At 34.1% G+C, this 21,628-nt stretch overlaps 1 protein-coding gene and 2 long non-coding RNA genes across 3 annotated transcripts; 1 reads left to right on the top strand and 2 right to left on the bottom strand.

Annotated features, from left to right (window-relative positions):
• Positions 1 to 1,077: 1,077 nt before the first annotated feature.
• On the bottom strand, positions 1,078 to 3,675 carry LOC144545054 (putative receptor protein kinase ZmPK1). Its single transcript, XM_078293606.1, has one exon. The coding sequence runs from the start codon at positions 3,566 to 3,568 to the stop codon at positions 1,175 to 1,177; it is 2,394 nt and encodes a 797-aa protein (XP_078149732.1). The 5' UTR covers positions 3,569 to 3,675; the 3' UTR covers positions 1,078 to 1,174.
• An 11,311-nt stretch (positions 3,676 to 14,986) lies between these two features.
• On the top strand, positions 14,987 to 17,117 carry LOC144544778 (uncharacterized). The gene is made up of 3 exons (XR_013508337.1): positions 14,987 to 15,421; positions 15,872 to 15,931; positions 16,862 to 17,117. It is a non-coding gene; the product is annotated as an uncharacterized LOC144544778 (long non-coding RNA).
• Positions 17,118 to 17,848: 731 nt separating this feature from the next.
• Positions 17,849 to 19,941, bottom strand: LOC144545320 (uncharacterized). Its single transcript, XR_013508470.1, has 4 exons — positions 19,568 to 19,941; positions 19,052 to 19,157; positions 18,804 to 18,880; positions 17,849 to 18,128 (listed from the first exon to the last, which is right to left on the bottom strand). It is a non-coding gene; the product is annotated as an uncharacterized LOC144545320 (long non-coding RNA).
• Between the last annotated feature and the right edge of the window lie 1,687 nt (positions 19,942 to 21,628).

The following is a 21,628-nucleotide window of genomic DNA, read 5'->3' as shown; positions in this document are numbered from 1 at the left end:
TAAGGTTGTTTGCACAGCTGACTTGAGATATGGTAAAGGGTCTCTCTGCTTAATTAAGTTGTATAGGTGTTACTTATATTAATTTCAAAAATATTTAATTATTTGTTATTTTTACATTGAATTGATGGGTTATATCATAGAAGTAACGTATACTGTTTTAAAACTTTTGAAGTGCGAGAAGTTACATTTTTTTATATATTTATTGATACTTTTGTTATGTTGAATTACTAATTTTCCATTCGCAGTCATCAAAACTAGTACCGATTCTCAAAATATTATCAAATAAATAAATCCACTTTCGCTACTATGAAAAAAAAAACAATTACCGATAATTTCAGATAATATAAAGAAATTGTAGAATAATCTTACTTATTTTAATGCGAAAAGATTTTTATGCAAATGTTTGGTATACAACATAATAACACATCTACAATAATTTATTTTATCCACGTGTGTAAAAAATAATTATTGTCGAGAATAAACCGATAGAAATTGTTATTTTCAAAGATATCATTATTACTAACAAGAACAACTGTGAGGGTACCGACATGTTAAGTACTCTTACTCACACGAATAAAAAGATTCATACAGTAAACGTAAGTGTGCCATACTTTTTTAAACAAACATTATAATAAGCATTTTATAAAAATAAAAACTAAAAAAAGCCGAAAAATGATAATGTGGTTGTATCATGTATTAGTGTACTAATTAAGGGATTAAATTGTTCAATCCCCTTTGCAGAGTCCAGCCTGTTTGTAATAACACTATAGAAAGGAACTTGCTACCTAAATTTGGTTTATCTGATCACATCCGATTTGAACCATCCAAACACATTGACACGTTGTATGGTTGTTGGGAATCAATTCTGGCCCACCTCTTGATTTTGGCCCACCATCTCTTCAGGTTAATTTACTACCACAATGAAAGTATATATAAAATGAAGACTGAATGAATTAATTCACAATTAATTTTAAGTTACAGGAGTTCCGAATACCCGGAGAGTATTGAGTTAAAAAAATGAATTTAATGTACCATTTTTATCAGAAAAACCTGAATTGATGAGAATGTGTCCGACTCTTTATTCATGAAGATAGCCTTTTATATATTAAAGATTGTTATTGATACATGACACCAATTTGTCGGTACAGAAATTAATAAAGTACTATATACATTGCTAATTTAAGGAAAGGAGAATTTGTAATGCACCGCTCATGCTTGGCCTCTTACTGCGCTCCTCTTCCATGCAAGAGACAGCCAACTTTACCATTGCTGCTGCCTGTGAGCAGTCAAAATTCATCTCTAATCGGGTATCCACAAAACCCGAAACCCAATTCGGCTCATCTCCATTTGATTTTTTCTTTGCTGTCTCAATGAGATCTCTCATACGGACATCTCTCTCATCTCCAACGACTGTTGCCATATTAGAAACACTCACGCCGGTGACCAGCTCTAGAAGCACAACACCAAAACTATAGACATCGGCTTTTGCCGTTATCGGAAGATTGAATGCCCATTCGGGAGCAATATACCCCCTTGTTCCTCGGATTTGTGACATCTCATGGTTGGGACTGCCCCTATTTAACAACTTGGCCAAACCAAAGTCTGCTATCTTCGGCTCGTGATCGGCATCTAGTAGTATGTTCCCGGGTTTCACATCACAGTGCAAAACCCATTCAAGGCACTCGTGGTGAAGATACGCTAACCCTTTTGTGACTCCAGTTGCGATCTTGTATCTTTCGTGCCAGCCCAGAAAAATGTTACCATCTTGCGCCTCATCGAACAGGATTTTATCCAATGACCCGTTTTCTACGTACTCAGAGACCAAGATCCTGTGTGGCCCTTCAGAGCAAAAACCACAAACTTGTACGAGGTTCATATGATTAATGCGACCTATTACGCTTAGTTCGGCTTGGAACTCTTCTTCTCCTTGTGTCACAACATCCAATTTTTTTACAGCTACCAATCTCTCATCGTCTAATATTCCCTTGTAGACAACTCCAGATCCTCCCCTGCCAATCTCATCTTTGAAATTCTTAGTTGCCTTCACCAATTCTTTGTAAGTGTACCTCTGAAAATTATTGGTCATTTTCTTGTAGCCATCCAAAGCTTCAATTGGTCCGACCTCCTTTCTAAACATAAAGCACCATCCTATAGTAATAAACAGAGCCTCTATGATCAAAATTGCCAGAGCAAAACTTAACAAATATAGGAACACTGCACTTCCCTTGCTTTTTGTCTTGGATAAATGTTCTGTAACATCATGACTCCCATTGCATGACGGATTGTGCACCGCTGGTACTTCAAGCCCTGATTGTGGTATGGAACTTCTGAGCACATTCATGGTCACGGGAACTTTAAGATATATAGTACCCCAGTGGCCGGGATAGGTGTTGCCATTATAAAGTGAAGATTTGAGGATACATGCCCGAATTGATTTCATGTACTGTAAACCGACACACGAGCAATCTCTTCTGCATTTCATTCTGCATTCATTAACAGAGATACCCTGAACAAAGTAGTAGTCGGAACCCCAAAAGTCGGTTTGTGGAAGCATTACAAGTTTCATTTTTTCGGCACAACTAAAACTAAACGTGGGCTTGCAACCTTTACTCCAATCGCTCGAATCTCTCTTCTCATAGCCCGGTGGGCACGAACAGGATGGTTTTGGTGAATACACACAAATCCCAGTCTTACCGCATAACCCGTGAACTAAGCACTGTTGAGAAAAGGCTTGCCATGAAACAGACCAACTACCGTTTCTCTCATCTAGACTGTACAGCCTTAAATTACCATCATAGTCTAGTGTTAGCCGCCTTTTAATACCCTCTTCTTTAAAATCAGAAGCATAAAATGTGAGGTTATCACTTGATTTGAAGTACCCGTGGTCATCAAGGACCCCATATCGGGTGCTATTAGACGACCATCTATTGTTACTCCATGAATTAGTACCAGGTGGTGGCCAATAGACAGCAGAAAGCTCCGCATCTTCGTAAATCAATGATACCATGTTTTCATCATTATACCGACAAACATAATGACTCGAGGAATTTAGAGATAAGTTTGCCGATATGAGTTTTGTACTCAATGTGATTGATTGACCGGGTAACAACGTATCGGTAGGATTATGAAAACTTTGCCAGAGATATTTGCCACCATTATCCATAATAACAAGATTTCCATTTTCCAATAGCTCAGCATGATTTGCACCGGATCCACCTGTGTTGGTGCTCCAAACAACCTCCCCGTCATAATCCATTAGTACCATATTCCCATCCTTGTGAAACACAACCTGCGATCCTTTGCCATTGACGGGGCTGTTGCGATTTGCGCTCCATGCGATGGTTTTCTTATATGATTTCGAAAACCAAATTGAGAAGGTGAAGGAGTTGATGCCGACTTCATGAAAGCCGCATGAGAAGGTACCATTTTGAGAGACTAGGACATTTGAGGAATCCTCTACAGAGAGAGAAGATCCTCTGAGAAGGAGATTGCTACTTGTAGCTGCGGCGCAAAAAATTGGAGAGAAACCGAATGTGAGTAACAAGATCAAGGTAAATTTTCTGTACATATCTTTTTTTTTTTTTTTTTTTTTTTGCTGTATTGGTGAAGAGCAACTTAATTTGGAAAACAGAGATAGAAAGAATGAGAGAACAGAGCTTTACTCAGATATGTCCCCAAATTTCGAATGGAATTATTTACGAAAAAGAATAAAAAAAGAATAATTTTTTATTGGTGAATTAATCACATCCGTGAACTTTGTCTTTTTTCACGCGCTGGTAGCTCAACTTTAAATAAAAAATAAAAATAATTTGTCATTGATGAGTGCAAGTGTGCAACTTGACAATAATCATTTAGGCCAATCCAATCAATGTCGAAAGCGAAATCGGGTTATAGTGTGCTAATTATATAATAATGGGAGAATTTCTAAACTTTCAAAATAGCCAATTTCTAATGGTCGTAAGCTCTTAATATATGGGCTTTGGAAGAAAGATCAAAATTGAAGGCATTGGAGTTCTACATGACATGAATTCTAAGGGGCATGACTCATGAGCCTGATATCATGACTCATGACCTATACCACTCTTACATTACATGGGCAGTGCAAATCTGATGTCATTACTAATGGGCATGAGTATGATGCCATTACTTATAACACTTTTAGACAGGTCACACAGTGGAAAAAACGTCATCTGCCGTGCTGTGATTAACACGCCGTGACTTTGGTCTCATGCCATGTCGTGCCGTGGCCAAGTTAATTTTTCACGTGTCGTAACTAAAATATCAAGGGATGGTCACAGCACGCGAATGGTCACGCCGTTCTCAAACATACCTCGCGTGACTTTAATCATAACTTAAGTTAGTTTATTTAAGATTCACCATTTAATCAATATCTAATGGTCCTAATTACACGTGACTCGCATGACTACGTGTCATGCCGTGACTAGATCTTTCACGTGACGTGCCATGCCGTGCCAAAGTTTCAAAAAATAATCACAATACGTAACTTACACGTGTGCCGTGCCGTTCTGTGACGAAGCCGGCTCCGCGGTGCCATTTTTCCCACTCTAAGCAAAGGTGAAACTGAGAAGATTAGATTTTTAAATGAACGGATATTTATCAATAGTTTTTAAAATAATTTTTTTAAAAGTTTTTATTGAGATATTACATATTATGATATTTTTCTATGAAGAAAATGATTATTTTAAAAAATTATGGACATAAGAAATTCTCCTATGACTACTTTCAAATTTGCACATGTTGTTATTTTAAAGTAATAACAAGTGTGAACTGACTACTTTCAAATTTTCACTTGTCCTTTTCATGGGGCCTTACATTAATAACAAGATGATGGGAAGAAACTTCCTTTGGTTGAATTCCAAAGACTCCAATTCAAAGCTACGGCGGCTTTATTCAAAGAAAAGAGTTAGTTGTTCCTGCGCCCTTTGAAATTGGGGAGTGCTATACTGAGATCATCTTTTGAGATAATAAGAGCTGAGAAAATTTTTTCTCTGTAAATGTCTATTTTGTCCTTACATTTTTTTTTCTCTCACTCCAATTAATAGAAAAACAAATAAGTGAAAATAAAAGTTACATGAGAAAAATCGCATCCTATAGATCTCCTCTGTGAGGATTTAGAATCTCTCTCTGTGTTTCTCTTTCTCCTCCAATTTTTTTATTTCGAAAACTTTGTTCACCTGTACCCAAAAACTCTTCAATTTTGCAAAAAATCAAATTTTACTGTTTCTCATCATGTTCGGGACTTAGTAAAAACAAAATAGAGAAAAATAATTTATGCTTCAAAGGGACAAACAGAACTCTCATTTGAAGTTTAGCACTATTCCTAGCATTTATTATGTTTTTTTTTTTCATTAGTAGTTTATTTGTTGAGAATTTATATTTCAACTGCTATAGCAGTGATTTCTAAGGTTTAGTATGTACCCTCATGTACTCTTTTTGCTTTAAACCAAGAAAATTTCTGGAATCGTGAAGGCAAAGCATCACAAAAACATCAACGAGATTAGGTTCTACACATTTGTTGATGCTTAGATGAGCTTAGTTTAATATAATTTTCTTAAATTGGGTATTTTTCTGGTTAATTCTGGTTTTCTGGAAATTTCTGATATTTACATGTATTGCTGGGTATCTATGTATTTTTCTGGTTAATAGTATAGGAAACCAGTAGTGAGATAAAAATTTGGAGTACATTTTGCCAATAGCGAGAGGAAGAGATGAATAAATATCTCATGTCTCCACCACTGAAAGATAACGACTTTGTATTATTATTAATCAGGTGTCTATATATATGGTTGTTAACAGTACTTTATAGCGAGGATTTTATTGTATTCTTGAGTTAAAATTAAATATGAAAGCTATACATTGTAAAAGTAAATATAGACCTTCTCAGGGGGTGTATTATAAATTTCCTTTTTACTCACGGATGGAATCATGGAAGGAACTTTAAAATTTCGTTTAAATTATTTCCTTTATTATTAGATGAGTTGGAGAGAAGGTGGAAGGGTAAAATTGGTATCTAAAGAAAAATGTTTCTCTTAGCTCTCAAAATTAGAATATATGCTCTCAATATAGCACTCCCCTTGAAATTTATAATTAAATTATTTATTTTTGCATCAAAACTTCAAAGGATTTATATCTCTGGAGACTAATTAAAATTGAAAACCTTCCATACTTTTCATTTTATTATTATTTATTTTAATAATTTCAACTAAAAAAATTTAATTCATCATTGTCCTCTGAAGACTAAAATTACCAATTTACTCTCATTTCTTAACTAGTTTAAAAATAATATTATACCACCGTCCTTTCGTTTCTATCACCCCTTATTTTCTTATTATTCCTAACTTAACCTTAATATATCCGCAAGGCAAATACCTTCCAAATTCGAGAGTAAAAAAAATTATGGCTGCTTTTTTTCGCTAATATTCAGATCGTACATCTTTCGCTTATTCAAAACCTACATCTTTTCACTAATATTTCAAGGATAAATGGTTCATGTATACGTTAACAGCAAAGAAAGAAACTATTTCCCTTCATAATCCGATCAATTAAAAAACTAATATTTTTCTTAAAGAAGCTGCACATTTTTTTATTTTTTTTAATAAAGAGTCAAATGTAGATTGTATGAATTTAAAATGAGTTTTAATAAAAAAGAAAATAAATAGATAAATTTATAAGTTTTTAAAATTTAAAAGGATAATATGATATTATGAATTTTTTAGGGTTAAAATTTTAAAGCTTTTGAAAAGTAAATATGGTATTGCTCCTTTAAAAAAAAGAAAAAAGAAAAGAGAGATTCAAGTGCAATGTACAATTAGTTTAATTGCATGCCATCTTCCTTTTGAGTTAATAAATTTTAACGGTCTGATTTTAGACGGAATTAATCTGACTTTTATTTATAATATAAATATCCTTTAATATTAGTGCAGATCTAATCAATACGAATCTTAAAATATATTGGATGGTCGAGATGCATATTTCCTTTTGAGTTAATGCAGAGGATACGAATTTCACTCAAACTATTTAACTATTTAATTTTTATAAATATGGATGTCTACTTGGTGGGTATTAAAAGGACTTGTTACATTGCTAGAGGAATTTGTTTCATTTCAAATAATTACTTTTATTGAGACCGGGACTTCTATATGAGCGTCTCAAATTCAATTACATATTTTAATGTGGGACTAAAGTAATTAAGATCCGGACGGACCAGACAGCTTCTCATTTGCACTTTCTAAGAGCTGCCTGGCGCAAACATGTGAAAGAGTCTGAGTTTCTGAGAGACTGAGACCATGTGATGCTTGCGGCTTGCCTAAGGGCTTTCCCTTAAAAAAAAAATAATAATAAAAAAATAAAAAAATAAATGTGATGTTGTTGCCGCTAAATTCCTTCCTCAACTTTTTGATCTTCTGTGGCGAATATAACGCATCACGGTAAAGATAATCCAAAAAACTTGAATTATGGGATCCGCACTATGCCGATGCGGCTTCAGTCAGGAAGTCGCAGAATGCCGGTGTGGCTCTTTTTTTGTAAGCTTTGGGATTTGGGCAGCAAAAGAGGCTTGAATTGATGGTGGATTCTCAAAAACAACTACAGACAGAAGATTTGGATGGCCCCAGTTGGGGTATTTTTTTTTTTTTTTTTGTATTATTTAACCCATGCGGCCACATAAAAGAGGTATTGTTATTGCTCAAAAAAAAAAAAATGAAGGTCACATTGGCATTCTGCGGCCTCTTAATTGGAGCCACATCAGCATAGTGGGGATCTCAGTTTTTGGTATCGTTTCGGCATAGTGCGGCCACAATAAATTTGAAATTCCTCCAAAAAAAGGGGTTTTTTTATTTTTATTTTTTTAATATTTGAAATACAAATTTCGGCTAATCTAAAAGCTATCTAATTAGTAAAAGCTATCTAATTAGTAAAGTCATTTGATAGAAAATTCCAACGAAAATGATTGGAATTAAAAAAAAAACAACTCAAAATAGGAGTGATTGGAATAAATATTATTAACAAGTTCAAAAACCTCCGTTTTACTTTCTTTTTTCTGATTTTTCTTAATTAATATTTGTATCTTAGAGTTCATGATTCAATTATTCAATGATTATTCGCTTTGTATATGTATTTGTGAATTATTTTCTCAGTGTCCATGTTTCTTTAAGACATATTTTATTTTAAACTTTAAAATTTATTTACTATTTGAATTTGTATTTATATTTGTATTTACTTATTGAAAGACAAATACGTACAATCATATAAATTTGATATTAACATTATCATATAAATTTGATATTAACATTATCTGCTCCGAATTAGCTCCGTTTACATCCCTGAATGGATGACATGGAATTTGAAATTGTCTACATTTAATATGCTTTCGTAAATATATAGGTTCAATTTACATGCAGCATTAAGATGACCCGTGTTTAATTAGTTAGCTTTTTTTTATTATTGTTTTGTGTTTTGTGTTTTTTTTTTTTCCTTTTGGTTGCTTCTTTTATTAATTCTTTGTTGTTGTTGTATAATTATTATTAGATGAGGGATTCAATTATATCATTTTGTGTTAACACTTTTTGCAACTTCAAAGTTTAAACAGTCGATTGAACAACATGATCTCTATATTAAAATGTGATTGGAGACCAAATTTTATATTTTTGGGAATTTTTTTAGTACTTTATTAAGATGTGTACAAAATTGATATTTTCAAACAATTCTTGACCATTAAAAAACAATGATTTTCAAAATAAAAAATAGTAAACCATTTCCAAAAAAATATAAAATTTGGTCTCCAAGTACATTTTAATATGGAGATCATGTTGAATGTTCCGGATCGACTGTTTAGACTTTGAAATCACAAAAATGACTTGTAAATATATGATGTCAATATGTGTCACAAAAATAAATTGTTGTTGTTGGTGGTGCTGCTGTGAAAAATTGAGGTTTTTGAGTTGTAGTATATGAAGAATAATTGGGAGTTTTCACATAGTTAATTTGTGAATTTTTATACAGTTATTGTAATATCCTTATTTATTATAGCCAAATTAGAAGGAATAACTTTATCATTTTTGTTTTTAAATGACAACTTCTTAGTGCATGCATGCTTGTGTAATTTCTCAGAACCTGAGTTCGCCCAGAGAGAAGCAATATCCGACAAAATGTCCCAAGTCCAACTAGATTGAAATTTCAATAATAGACAACTAAATAATTAGTAATCGACAAATTTCCTCTTCGTTGTTTTCATTACAAAACAAGGATTCAGTCAAAATCAGAAGTAAACGAAGAAATCTTCAATGCTGGGAAAGCAATTTCTTGAGTTCTGTACTGCTGTTGGATAAGTTCGAGATCGAATTCATGTTCATATGACATAAAAAATAATAATAATAATTGAAATGTTACCTCCACATGTGGTGTCAAACTATAAAAAGCCTATAAATTGTACTTATACGGGCCCATAAATTGGGTTCTTACTTCAATTGGTTTTGTTTTGTGATTTGGATTTTTGTTAGATTTAAAACTACTTGGGTCTTTTTACAATTGCTGAGCTGAACTTTTAATGAACGAAGGAATGCATTGGATCTTGAAAACAATGATGCTCTATATTTAATAATGTTTCTTCTCTTGATTTGCAACATGTCATTTTTATAAAATCAAAGGAAAATAAAGAAAATTAAGGAGATGCAAATGCAATGTACATTTCTCTTCGGTTTCAATCACAATGACAAATGTGCAAAATTACGCACCGTATGTATATTGCAAAAAATAATTTATTTACTATATCAATAACTTAGCAAATTTCTTCAAATTAATTTCAAAAAAATTTCATCCCTGTAGTTTCAATTTTGTTGACATGACAAAAAGAATTAATTTAACAAACATATAATTTTTGTTCAATTGCAGAGATGAATAAGCTCACCACTTTCAAAATATTACAGACGCTTGCAGGTAAGCAAGATATGGATAATCAAGGCACCGATGAGAGTAATGGTATTTACTTGGTTATTAATGAGAAACAAAATTCTCACTATTGATAATCTCATGGCAAGAGGATGGCAAATGGCAAATATGTGTTATATGTGTAGAAGCCAATCTGAATCCGTTCAACATTTATTTGGAAATTGTGCAATTGCGGTACAGGTGAGACAAACCTTGAGGCAGATTAGAACAACCATACCACAGGGTGCAGCCTTTGATAGAAGGAAATTTAAATGGGTGTTGACAAAAGAACCAGATCTCATTCTTAGACAAGTGCAAATCACAATTTGTTTTGTGCTATGGAGAGAAAGGTGTGCTAGAGTTTTTAGACAACAAAATCAGACAACAAGGCAGATTTCTGCACAGATCATACAAGAATTTGACGCGTGGTTCAGACAACAACAAGTACAGTAGCAAGTGCCGCAACAATAGACTGTCATTTAAATTTAATTTTCTTATTCCTTTTTCCATTATGTTTTATTTACTTTGACATTTTCCTTTGGAACCTTTTATTTGTAACACTGGACACCACTGGTGTCATTTTAATCAATGAAATATAGAGGCATCGACCTCTGCATTTCTTCTTCAAAAAAAATTACAGACGCTTATGTAGTACTTTCATATAAATAGCTAATTTTAGAAAGATTGTTATATTACCAAGTACTATATATCTTTGTAATTAAAATTTCAAATACCGCATTAATATTTTTTTAATTTTAACGACTGCAAATAGTAATTGTAAATTTTTTGGTAAATGAATATTTAGTTTTTAGTCGGTTAAATTAAATTAGTAATAGCTTCTAATTTTAATTACTTGTAAATGTTGCACAGCATGTTAAAATACGACTTACTAAATCATGAATACATTAAGGAGGCTACATTTACTGAAACCACCAAAAAAAAAAATACAAAAATGTAAGAAAAGAAAAGAAAAATTAAAAGCTCCAGAATCCAGTAGTATTTTTTTTGTTTTTTACTTATAATTAAATTTAATCACAACAAAAACATTCGACATGTACACTGTATATATCATAGAATAGAACGAAATTAAACATTAACAAAGGATAAATATCACAAAACATACATATATACCCACAGCCTTCTTTTTAATCATCCTTTTGAAAGCAAGAGTGCTTTATCAATGAAGAATGTAACCAAACACGAGCGCAACCGTTGAAGCGGCCACAGAAAAACCTGGGATTATGGCGATAGCATCTGACTGATCAGTTGGTGCGGGGGCCGGTGCTGTTTGCGCATCGGCCATCACCAATGTGGCGACAACAATGGCCATTGCTAAGACGAACGAGTTGAATGCCGGTGATGCCATTGGTTATATTTCTCTTCTTCGTTGTTTAAGTTTGTATTTGGAGAAGGGAGCTGAGGTTTGTTTGGTTTGTGTTGATATTGGTTGGAAAGAAGAGCATGTTATATAGGGTACAAAGGAAGCGCTTTCCTAGACTTGGCCAATCTGACCGTTCCAACTTGGCCTACGGTCATGGAATATGCACAAAAAAAAAAAAAAAACGTGTATGGGAAGCCCGTAGGTAGATGCTTGTTTCAGGGCTTTCCCCCGATTTTTTTTAAAATATCCATTAAAAAAATTAATTTAATAAAAATAACCAGATCTGAACAGAAATTTTAAAACTACCTAGATCGCGGATTTTTTTCGCACTCCGGAATTTTTATTCCGGGCCGCGGAAAAAATTCGCGTCCCGAAAAAAAAAAAATTAATTTTTTATTCCGAGCGCGGATATTATCCGCGGGCCGGATTTTAAATTTTTTTTTTTTTTTTTAGAGTTTGGAGGAAAACAAATTATTTTTTTGGTCCAACTTTGCACCTCTGGTTAACATATCAAAACACCTTCAAAAATCATGAAAATTTACCGACATGCATTTTTGACTTCATAGAATAAGACTGTAAAGTTTCATACAAAATCTCAAAACAGATTGTGAGATATCGGCTCTCAAAAATTGCCCGAACTGCTGAAGGAGTGCTTCTGACCCCAACTTTGCACCTCTGATTAACATACCAAAAAAACTTCAAAAATTATGAAAATTTACCGACATAAATTTTTGACTTCATAAAATAACACTGTAAAGTTTCATACAAAATCTCAAAACAGATCGTGAGATATCGGCTCTCAAAAATTGCCCGTACTGCTGAACGAGTGCTTCTGACCCCAACTTTGCACCTCTGATTAACATACCAAAACACCTTCAAAAATCATGAAAATTTACCGACATGCATTTTTGACTTCATAGAATAAGACTGTAAAGTTTCATACAAAATCTCAAAACAGATTGTGAGATATCGGCTCTCAAAAATTGCCCGAACTGCTGAAGGAGTGCTTCTGACCCCAACTTTGCACCTCTGATTAACATACCAAAAAAACTTCAAAAATTATGAAAATTTACCGACATAAATTTTTGACTTCATAAAATAACACTGTGAAGTTTCATACAAAATCTCAAAACAGATCGTGAGATATCGGCTCTCAAAAATTGCCCGAACTGCTGAAGGAGTGCTTCTGAGCCCAAATTTGCACCCCTGATTAACATATCAAAGCACCTTCAAAAATCATGAAAATTTATCGACATGTATTCTTGATTTCATAGAACAATATTGTGAAGTTTGATACAAAATCTCAATATTGTGAACAATATTCTTGAAGGTGTTTTGGTATGTTAATCAGAGGTGCAAAGTTGGGGTCAGAAGCACTCCTTCAGCAGTTCAGGCAATTTTTGAGAGCCGATATCTCATAATCTGTTTTGAGATTTTGTATTAAACTTTACAGACTTATTCTATGAAGTCAAGAATGCATGTCGGTAAATTTTCATGATTTTTGAAGGTGTTTTGATATGTTAACCAGAGGTGCAAAGTTGGACCAAAAAAATAATTTTTTTTCCTCCAAACTCTAAAAAAAAAAAAAAAAAAAATTAAAATCAGGCCCACGGATAATATCCGCGCTCGGAATAACCAATTAATTTTTTTTTTTTTTTTTCGGGGCGCGAATTTTTTCCGCGGCCCGGAATAAAAGTTCCGGAGCGCGGAAAAAATCCGCGATCTGGGTAGTTTTAAAATTTCTGTTTAGATCTAATTATTTTTTTTAAATTAATTTTTTTAATGGATATTTTTTAAAAAATCGGGGCTTTCCCTAAATAAAAAAAAAATGTCATGCTATTGCCGCTAAATTCCTTCCTCAAGCTTTTGATCTTCTGTGGCAAATATAATGCATCACTATAAAGATAAACAATTCGGCCCTTCTTTTTTTTGTAAGATTTGGAATTGGCGATGTATTCTCAAAAAATAATTATAGACAAACAACTGCGGACAAAAGATTCGGATGGCCCCAGTTAGGGGTACTGTTTATTTTTTATTTTTTAATTTAACCCATGCAGCCACATAAAATATTCTGTAAGAATATTTGCTCTCGCTAAAAAAAAAAAAAGAAGGGCCGAATTGTTATTCTACAACCTTTTGATTTGAGCCGCATTGGCATAGTACGGACATATTTTATTCGTTTTATATCTGTATTTGTGGATTATTCTCTCGGTATCCGTATTTATTTAAGACAGATTTTATTTTAAACTTTAAAATTCTTTTACTATCTATATTCATATTTGTATATACTTATTGAAAGACGAAACCAATAATATAAATTTGATATTAATATTATATGCTCCGAATTCGCTCCGAATGGATGACATGAAATTTGAAATTGTCTACATTTAATGTGCTTTCGTAAATACATAGGTTCAATTTACAGGCAGCATTAAATTAAAATTACTCGTGTTTAGTTAGCTTTTTTTTATTTATTGTTTTTTTTTCCTTTCTGTTGCTTCTTTTATTCTTTGTTGTTGTTGTATAATTATTATTAGATGAGAAATCCAATTACATCATTTTGTGTTAAAAAATTTGTCGACTTCAAAGTTCAAACAGTTGATTTGAACTGTTCAACATGATTTCTATATTAAAATTTGCTCGGAGACCAAATTTTATATTTTTGAGAATTTTTTTAGTACTTTATTAAGATGTGTACAAAATAATTGATATTTTCAGACAATTATGGACCATTAAAAAACAATGATTTTCAAAATAGAAAATAGTAAACAATTTTCAAAAAAATATAAATTTGGTCTTCATGTATGTTTTAATGTGGATATCATATTGAACAGTTCAGATCGACTGTTTGGATTTTGAAATAAAAAAAATGACTTGTAAATATATGATGTCAAGATGTGTCACAAAAATAAATTGTTATTGTTGTTGTTGGTGGTGCTGTGAAAAATTGAGGTTTTTGAGTTGTAGTATATGAAGAATAATTGGGAGTTTTCACATAGTTAATTTGTAATGCCACGCTATTTTAGGTATGATATTTAATAAAAACTTTATTTAAAAATTTCATGAACTAATTCTTTTGACAACCTTCCGAAATTAACTTCAATTGAAATTTTCAAATGAACAACCGTTAGTGTTATAATCACAGATCACTCACAATTATTAGGATTTGAATGAAATTTAATACCTAAAAAGATAACTTCATGATCTCCAACTTTCATGTAGAAGTCCACCAAAAATTCCGAACATAGGATTCTCAATAAAATTGTAAAGTCAGTAAACATTTCTGTCCGGAAACTGCAGACCTTCATCGACCATTTTTATCTTTTCTCATCACTGGAAATTCCGATTAAGGTGAAACTAATTGCGTTAGAACCATAACAAAAAAATCTACAACTCTTATGTGGAAACTAATTCCATATTCCGAATCCATAATTCCAGTATTGTCAATCTGTGAAGATGCAAATTTAAAGCAGCAGAAACAGATTTATGTTCTTAGTTCAAATTGACAAAATTAAATTGACTATGGCCCATAAAGGCCCATAAAGGCCCATAAAAGGCCCATTTCAGCCCAACCCAAAAGTGGAAGGCAGCCCCAATCTCACATGTATATAAACCCCCCCCCCCCCCCCCCCCCTCAAACTCTCAAACCCTAGCCTCCACTGCCCCCTCCCCTCTCCCCCAAATCAGATCTGAACCCCTGGTGGATCCAAACCGTCCAGTCAGCTTCCGTGAAGAACTACCATCCGTACGTTCAGAATATGAGCTAGACTTCAACACGGGAATTGTAGTGATCGAAGATACGGACGATTGAGCACTAGATTCACCTCGATCCGAGCTTCCACCACCGAGATATGGCCAAAACCGTGGCTGCTGTTCATACTCAAACCAGAAAACGGAGCTGAACCAGTCAGCCGAGTTCCGCAGGGACCTGCACTCCATACGTCCGGAATCTCAAGGATCCTGCAAGACGAAAGTTGTAGTGCTCGCAGATACGGATCCGTTAGCGCTGGTCTCACCCCGATCGGAGCTTCCAACACCGAGAACCATCCAAAACAGTCACTGCTGCGCGTATCTTCTCTAAACCGCAAACTCCAAGTAACAAAGTTTCGATTAAAAATCTGAATTTCTTTCTTAAGGATAAATACCTAATTATTAAGTTGTTATCTTTCTATAATAGGCTAAAAAGATTATAGATACTCATTATCCTCTTAATAAATATTTAGTAGGTGTCGGATCCATGATACATTAAGAAAATAAAATATTGTATATATTTCTTTGATAAAGGATTTTGGATTTCTAACTAAACAAGTTTCGGATTCTCATTTAGTTGATTTATTTCTAATTATATTTATATATATATATATATAATAATAATAAGTGAATCAAATAATATGTGACTTGATAGTACCATGATATCAAGGATTAAATAGTTAAAGTTTAGAAATTAGAATTAATAAACTAGGGTTATAATGATAAATAGAAAACTTAGAAAATAAGAACACGTGAACTCAAACCTTATTAATTAGAGGTATGTTCATTTCTTAGGTTCAATTCTTGAGGAACTAAGAGACGTAGATAACGGTCAAGAAATTACTACGCAAACAGGTGCGGGCTTCCTAGACTTTATAAAACTATCTTACTTGTCTGTTGTCATTCAATTGTTTATTATTATGGCATTAGTTGGATTTATGCATGTTGTTTTCGAACATTCGTATGATATGAGTAGAATATGAATTGCATGAAATGATAGGATTCATACATTGATCATAGCATAAGTAGGATGTGTTGAGCATAGCATAAATTGTATAAGTAGGATGTGTTGAGCATAGCATGAATTGTATAAGTAGGATGTGTTGAGCATAGCATGAATTGTGTGATTAAATGATTGCGTGTGAAATGAACGGATAACGAAAGTGAACAGGGGCCAATATGCTTGCATATTGGGATGTATACATTGGGTCTGGTATTCGACTGGACCCCTCGTTAACGTGGCGTTGGATGGATATTCCGTCACGGGTCAAGACCTAGCGTAGGATGGATTCCCCGTCTAGTGAGACAACCCCCCCACTGTTGGTTGGATTTCCCAGTGGATTGGCGTTCCCGTCACAGGTCAAGACCTAGCGTAGGGTGGATTCCCCGTCTAGTGAGACAACCTTCCACTGTTGGTTGGATTTCCCAGTGGATTGGCGACCTCCCACTGTTGGTTGGATTTCCCAGTGGATTGGCGACCTCCCACTGTTGGTTGGATTTCCCAGTGGTTTGGCGGCCTTCCAATGTTGGATGGATTTCCCATTGGTTTGGCGGCCTTCCAATGTTGGATGGATTTCCCATTGGATAGGCAAGTTTGAATGTGAAAGTATATGAAAGTAGAAGTAATGATAAATGATACATTGCATTTAGAAAAGATATACGCATTATATTTTTTTTCATGTTTGTGAGAATAAAGTAAAAGTTTTATAAACTCTGGGCTGGAACTAAATCCCGCACTGAGAGAAAGTTCGATCTCTCACCCGTTCCATTTTATATGGGTTCCAGGTAATGAAGAGGAGGCCTACGGACAAGTTCGTGAGTAAAAGAAAGCGGAAGGATCCATGTTTAGGATAAATGTCACTTAAGTTTATCTTGTTTTCGTTTGTTTATTTTCCAGTAAATTGGTACACTTCAACATGCATGGTTGTTATCGTATTTGTAACCATGTATGTCGTGACCACCGTTGAACTATCTTAGCTATTGTTGTAAGACTTTTATTTGTGAAATTGACGTGGCATTTATGAATTTTATTGATAATGTATGTGATGTGTGTACGCCTTACGTATAAATACGTGGCGGGTTGTCTCGGGGTGTGACATAATTTGTGAATTTTTACACAGTTATTGTAATTTCCTTATTTATTATAAGCCAAATTAGAAAGAATAACTTTATCATTTTTGTTTCTCAATGACAACTTCTTAGTGCATGCTTGTGTAATTTCTTAGTGCATGCTTGTGTAATATCCGACAAAATGTTCCAAGTCTAACTAGATTGAAAATTCAATAATGAGTAATCCACAAATTTCCTCTACGTTGTTTTCATTACAAAACAAGGATTCAGTCAAAATAAGAAGTAAACGAAGAAATCTTCATGCTGGGAAAATAATAGATGCATTTATCTTCTATTATTTGCAATTTCTTGAGTTCTGTACTTCTGTTGGATAAGTTCGAGATCGAATTCATGTTCATATGACATAAAATAATAATAATAATAATTGAAATGTTACCTCCACATGTGGTGTCAAACTATAAAAAGCCTATAAATTGTACTTATACGTAGGGCTGTAAACGAGCTGGCTCGGGCCGAGCTGGGCCGTAGCTCGGCTCGTTTATTTTGGCCCGAGCCTGGACCGAGCGAGATGGATCTAGGTCACCCAAGTCAAAACCCCTGACTCAGCTTGTGACGAACCAGCCCGAGCTAGCTCGTGAGCTAACGAGCTGACTCACTGGGCTTTATTGGACTGCTATTATACAAATTCAAAAATAAAAAAAATAAGAAAGCCCATTATATATAATTCGATTTTATTCATCAGCAGCATACTACATTAAGTCTTGATACTAAAAAGTAAAGCATAGATATACATAACCTAATCCAACATGCTAATACAACCTATCTGTCTATCTATCCATCTGTCCGTTATCAGCAAAGAGAGGATAAATATAACGAATATATATATGCAGCTCCTCCTTTGTCAGTTACATGAAAAGAACCATCAACCCAGCACTTCCGGCAGTTTCTCTTCACCCCATCAAACTCAACTAGCCAATGAAACCTATTTTAAACCATTTGTAATAAAAAGTTATTAATTGTACTATTTTCAATTGCTAGAGGCAATTGGCTTATTAACAGAAGGGAAAGCATATTAAGCATAATAATTAGTGGCAATAAAGAGTACTGATTAACAACTCATCCTACCAAAAGAAAATTGACGAGCCGTTTACCAATTAGAACATTCAGTTTTGCTTTTTCTACAAATTATATATTGGTACATTATATGATACTGGTATGGACATGTTCTGTCCTTTTTTCTGTGCCAGTAAGGTTGGCTGGTTGGGGAAGAGTCTGTTGGCTGAGGCATAACATTGTGCAGTAGTGGAGGCTCTAATAGATTTGGGGAAGAGTCTGTTGGCTGAGTCACATCTTGCCTTCCAAATCTGCAAATCAAATACCTTTGGAGGCACCAGTAATATATAAATCCACACAAATTGAATTCAGTTGTGAGAAAATACCCATTATTCATACAACATATAAATCCACACAAAATAACATAAATTCATATCAATCCACACAAAATAACATATTCACACAACTAAATTCATGAATCATGCAACATGCCAACAACTAAGTCAATTAATTTAAAAGTTAGAACTAAATTCATGCATTACCACCGAAACTGAGCTTTAAATAGTTAATCTGATTTTAATTATATTAAGTATTCTTTCATTACCTGGCTACTAGAATGTGACAATTCTGTTATGCAATCTGAAACTGAGCTCGACACATCATCATAATACCACTGAAATGCTGCTTAATCGAGAGAAAAAATTACTGGGTTAATCAAAATCTGATGACAAACCTAGGATTAAATCATAAATATGAGATTTATGTTTCGATTATTATTTTTATCAAATGTTAAATCATAATCTGATTAAGGGACATTTTTATATAACAGATTTACAAGTGCCTAAAGAGTACCTTAGAAGTTAGCACTAATAGAAAGAGTGATGCGGAGAATCAAAATCTCTAAATTGTTGCACCTCATTTCACCTCAATGGTTCCACTTCCATGGCATTCAGGAACTCTGTAAAATTGCAAGTTAGTTATGATTTGTCAATACATAATGCTAACTAATGAAAGGAAAAGCCTTTTCTATTACCCTCAACATTTATGATACTTTGGACCCAGAGACAAATTTCTAGACAAATTTCAAGTATGGTCAACCTTAGATAGATATAAAGGAAGATTCTGTTAGATGTGATAATTTTCTTAACAAGTTTCAACAAACTAATTTTCCGAAGATTTTGATTAAGCTAAGGTGGAACAAAGAGTTTATATGTTTGATTCCAAGTAAAGAATCAGTATGAAAATTCAGCATAGCCACAGTTAAAATTCTCGGATAGCAAACAGGAATAAAACATCAGAATTTTACAGTTCAAACAGAATTAGAAAACACTGACAACAAAAATTAGAAAAAAGAGAAAAGATGGTTACCAGAGACAGAATCAACAAAGGTGCTAATCGGGAATGGCGAGGCGGTGCGAGTTACCACGAAGAGCACTGACAATGAAGATGTGAGTTCGGGTCAGATGTGAGGCAGCGCGAGGCCGTTGTCCGGTGGAGTCGGGATTTAACCTAGGAGGCTAGGAGTCGGGGTCCTCGGCCCTCGGGGATGGGGACTGGGGAGTGCTGAAGAGTGAAGAGTGAAGACTAAGGATCTGATCGGAAACCCCTTTCCCCCACTTAAAACGAGAAATGGAATTGGATTTCAGCAAAATCCTCCGATCGGATGAGCGGCTAAACCCTAAACACACTACTAAGGTCTGATCGGATAAGAAGAGTAGAGAATTGAGAAACGAGGAGATTTCAATTTTAGCCGCTGTTTGAAAATGAGATTGGAATATACGCAGGACGCGGCTAAACCCTAAACGCACTACTGTAGCAACGAGCCGGCTCGGTCTGAGCTGACCTCTGGCTCAGCTTGTTTATTTTAGTCCGAGCCTGAGCCGAGCTGGCTCGTTAACAGCTCGGTCCACTACTGAGCGAGCTGTTAATTAGCGAGCTAGAGATGAATCACGAGCGAGTCACAAGTCTCCCTTTTATTTTCTTCTATTTTACTTTTTTTCTGTTATTTTTCTTTTTTTTCTCAATGGGGTTCCTGTTGGAACCCCACTCATGTAACCGACTTAGTTAATACAAAATGAGGGCTAGACCGTCATTCTTTCTAAAAAAAAAAGTAAAATAAAGATGATCGTAGTCAATCCAAAATCATTCAAATGAAATCAACAAAAAACTTTGCATCAAATAACAAACAACTGAAACAATTCATATTAAATACCATCCAAACAAAATCCGTTCGTGGTGAAATATCTTTTTTAATTTTTTGTCCAGCTCATAATTCATCTATTGGGTAGCAGTACGTAACAGCAATTTTATGAACTACATATAAATTTAACAAAGAACAAAATGAATATGAACTACATATAAATTAAAAAAAAAAAAAAAAAATGAAAGAGGCCGACGACCATTTAAAGTTTTGATTTATTTTTAGATCACCAATTGTTATTTCTTAAAATTTGCTCCACAAAATGGATAAGTATCCTCTCCGTTACTATAAAAGATTCTCTTCACTTTACGGTTTGAGATTAACTCTCAGCCACTTTGGGATTCGGACTAAGGCAAGAGGCAGTATTATTGGACTTTGGAATTCGTGCCAAGTTAAAAAGAACGGTCCAGATCCAGTAATTGTAAAAGATTCTCAATTACAGTACCGGAAGGATCTGATTCGTTATTTTGTGGAATAGCCCAACTGACATAAATTACTGGGCCGGAGAACTATCCGGATCCGGCCCAAAATCCTACAGCTATGCCAGCAATCCTACACTATATATTTTTTCTTCGCTGTGTAAGGGAGAGGGGATGGAGGCGCAAGTCACCTGGGAAGATCAGCAAAATATAAACAAATCGATTGAACAATCGATTTCACGAGCTCGCTTAGGTAAATCTGACTCCAATTGGTTGATTTCTAGCTTTCGCCCCTTCCTTTTTCGTTTATTATAGTGGGAATTTTCTCAATTAGTCTTAGTCAAGGAGGTATGTGATTATTTATGGAATGAATTTAAGGAAGGTATGCTTCTTTCATTGTATTCTTATCTTAATTATGTTAATGCAACTGGATTTCAAGGAGTCCGGGATCAGACTTGATAGTAACCCAGGCGTCAGCTAGTAGAGATTTAGTTACATTTTTTTGCTTTGCCATATCAGTGATAATTAAGATAATCTGTTGTTTTATAACTACTACATGAGCTATTTGAGCAAGAAAAAAAAATGTTGCATATGTGAAAATATCTTGCCTTCGTATTCGATGTAACTAGTAAGCATTGTATAGAAATCTGACATTTTACTACTAGAATCTGGTATTTGGAACACTTTTAGTTCTAGGGTTTACTATCATAAACTGATTCTAGTGGCACCTATGTAATGTGCCTTCTAAATTACTAGTTTATCTCTGTCTAATCTAGCTGCAGTTAGGATATTAGGGTATTGCAGTGGCTA

Source organism: Carex rostrata, chromosome 27 (genome assembly GCF_964058835.1).
Source record: "Carex rostrata chromosome 27, lpCarRost1.2, whole genome shotgun sequence".
NCBI classification, from domain to species: domain Eukaryota; kingdom Viridiplantae; phylum Streptophyta; class Magnoliopsida; order Poales; family Cyperaceae; genus Carex; species Carex rostrata.
The sequence above is the reverse complement of the archived record's forward strand: the minus strand, read 5'-3'. Positions and strand labels throughout refer to the sequence as shown.

What these genes read in the sequence shown, in the direction of transcription:
- LOC144545054 (XM_078293606.1), bottom strand. Translation starts at nt 3,568, where the DNA reads ATGTACAGAAAATTTACCTTGATCTTGTTACTCACATTCGGTTTCTCT.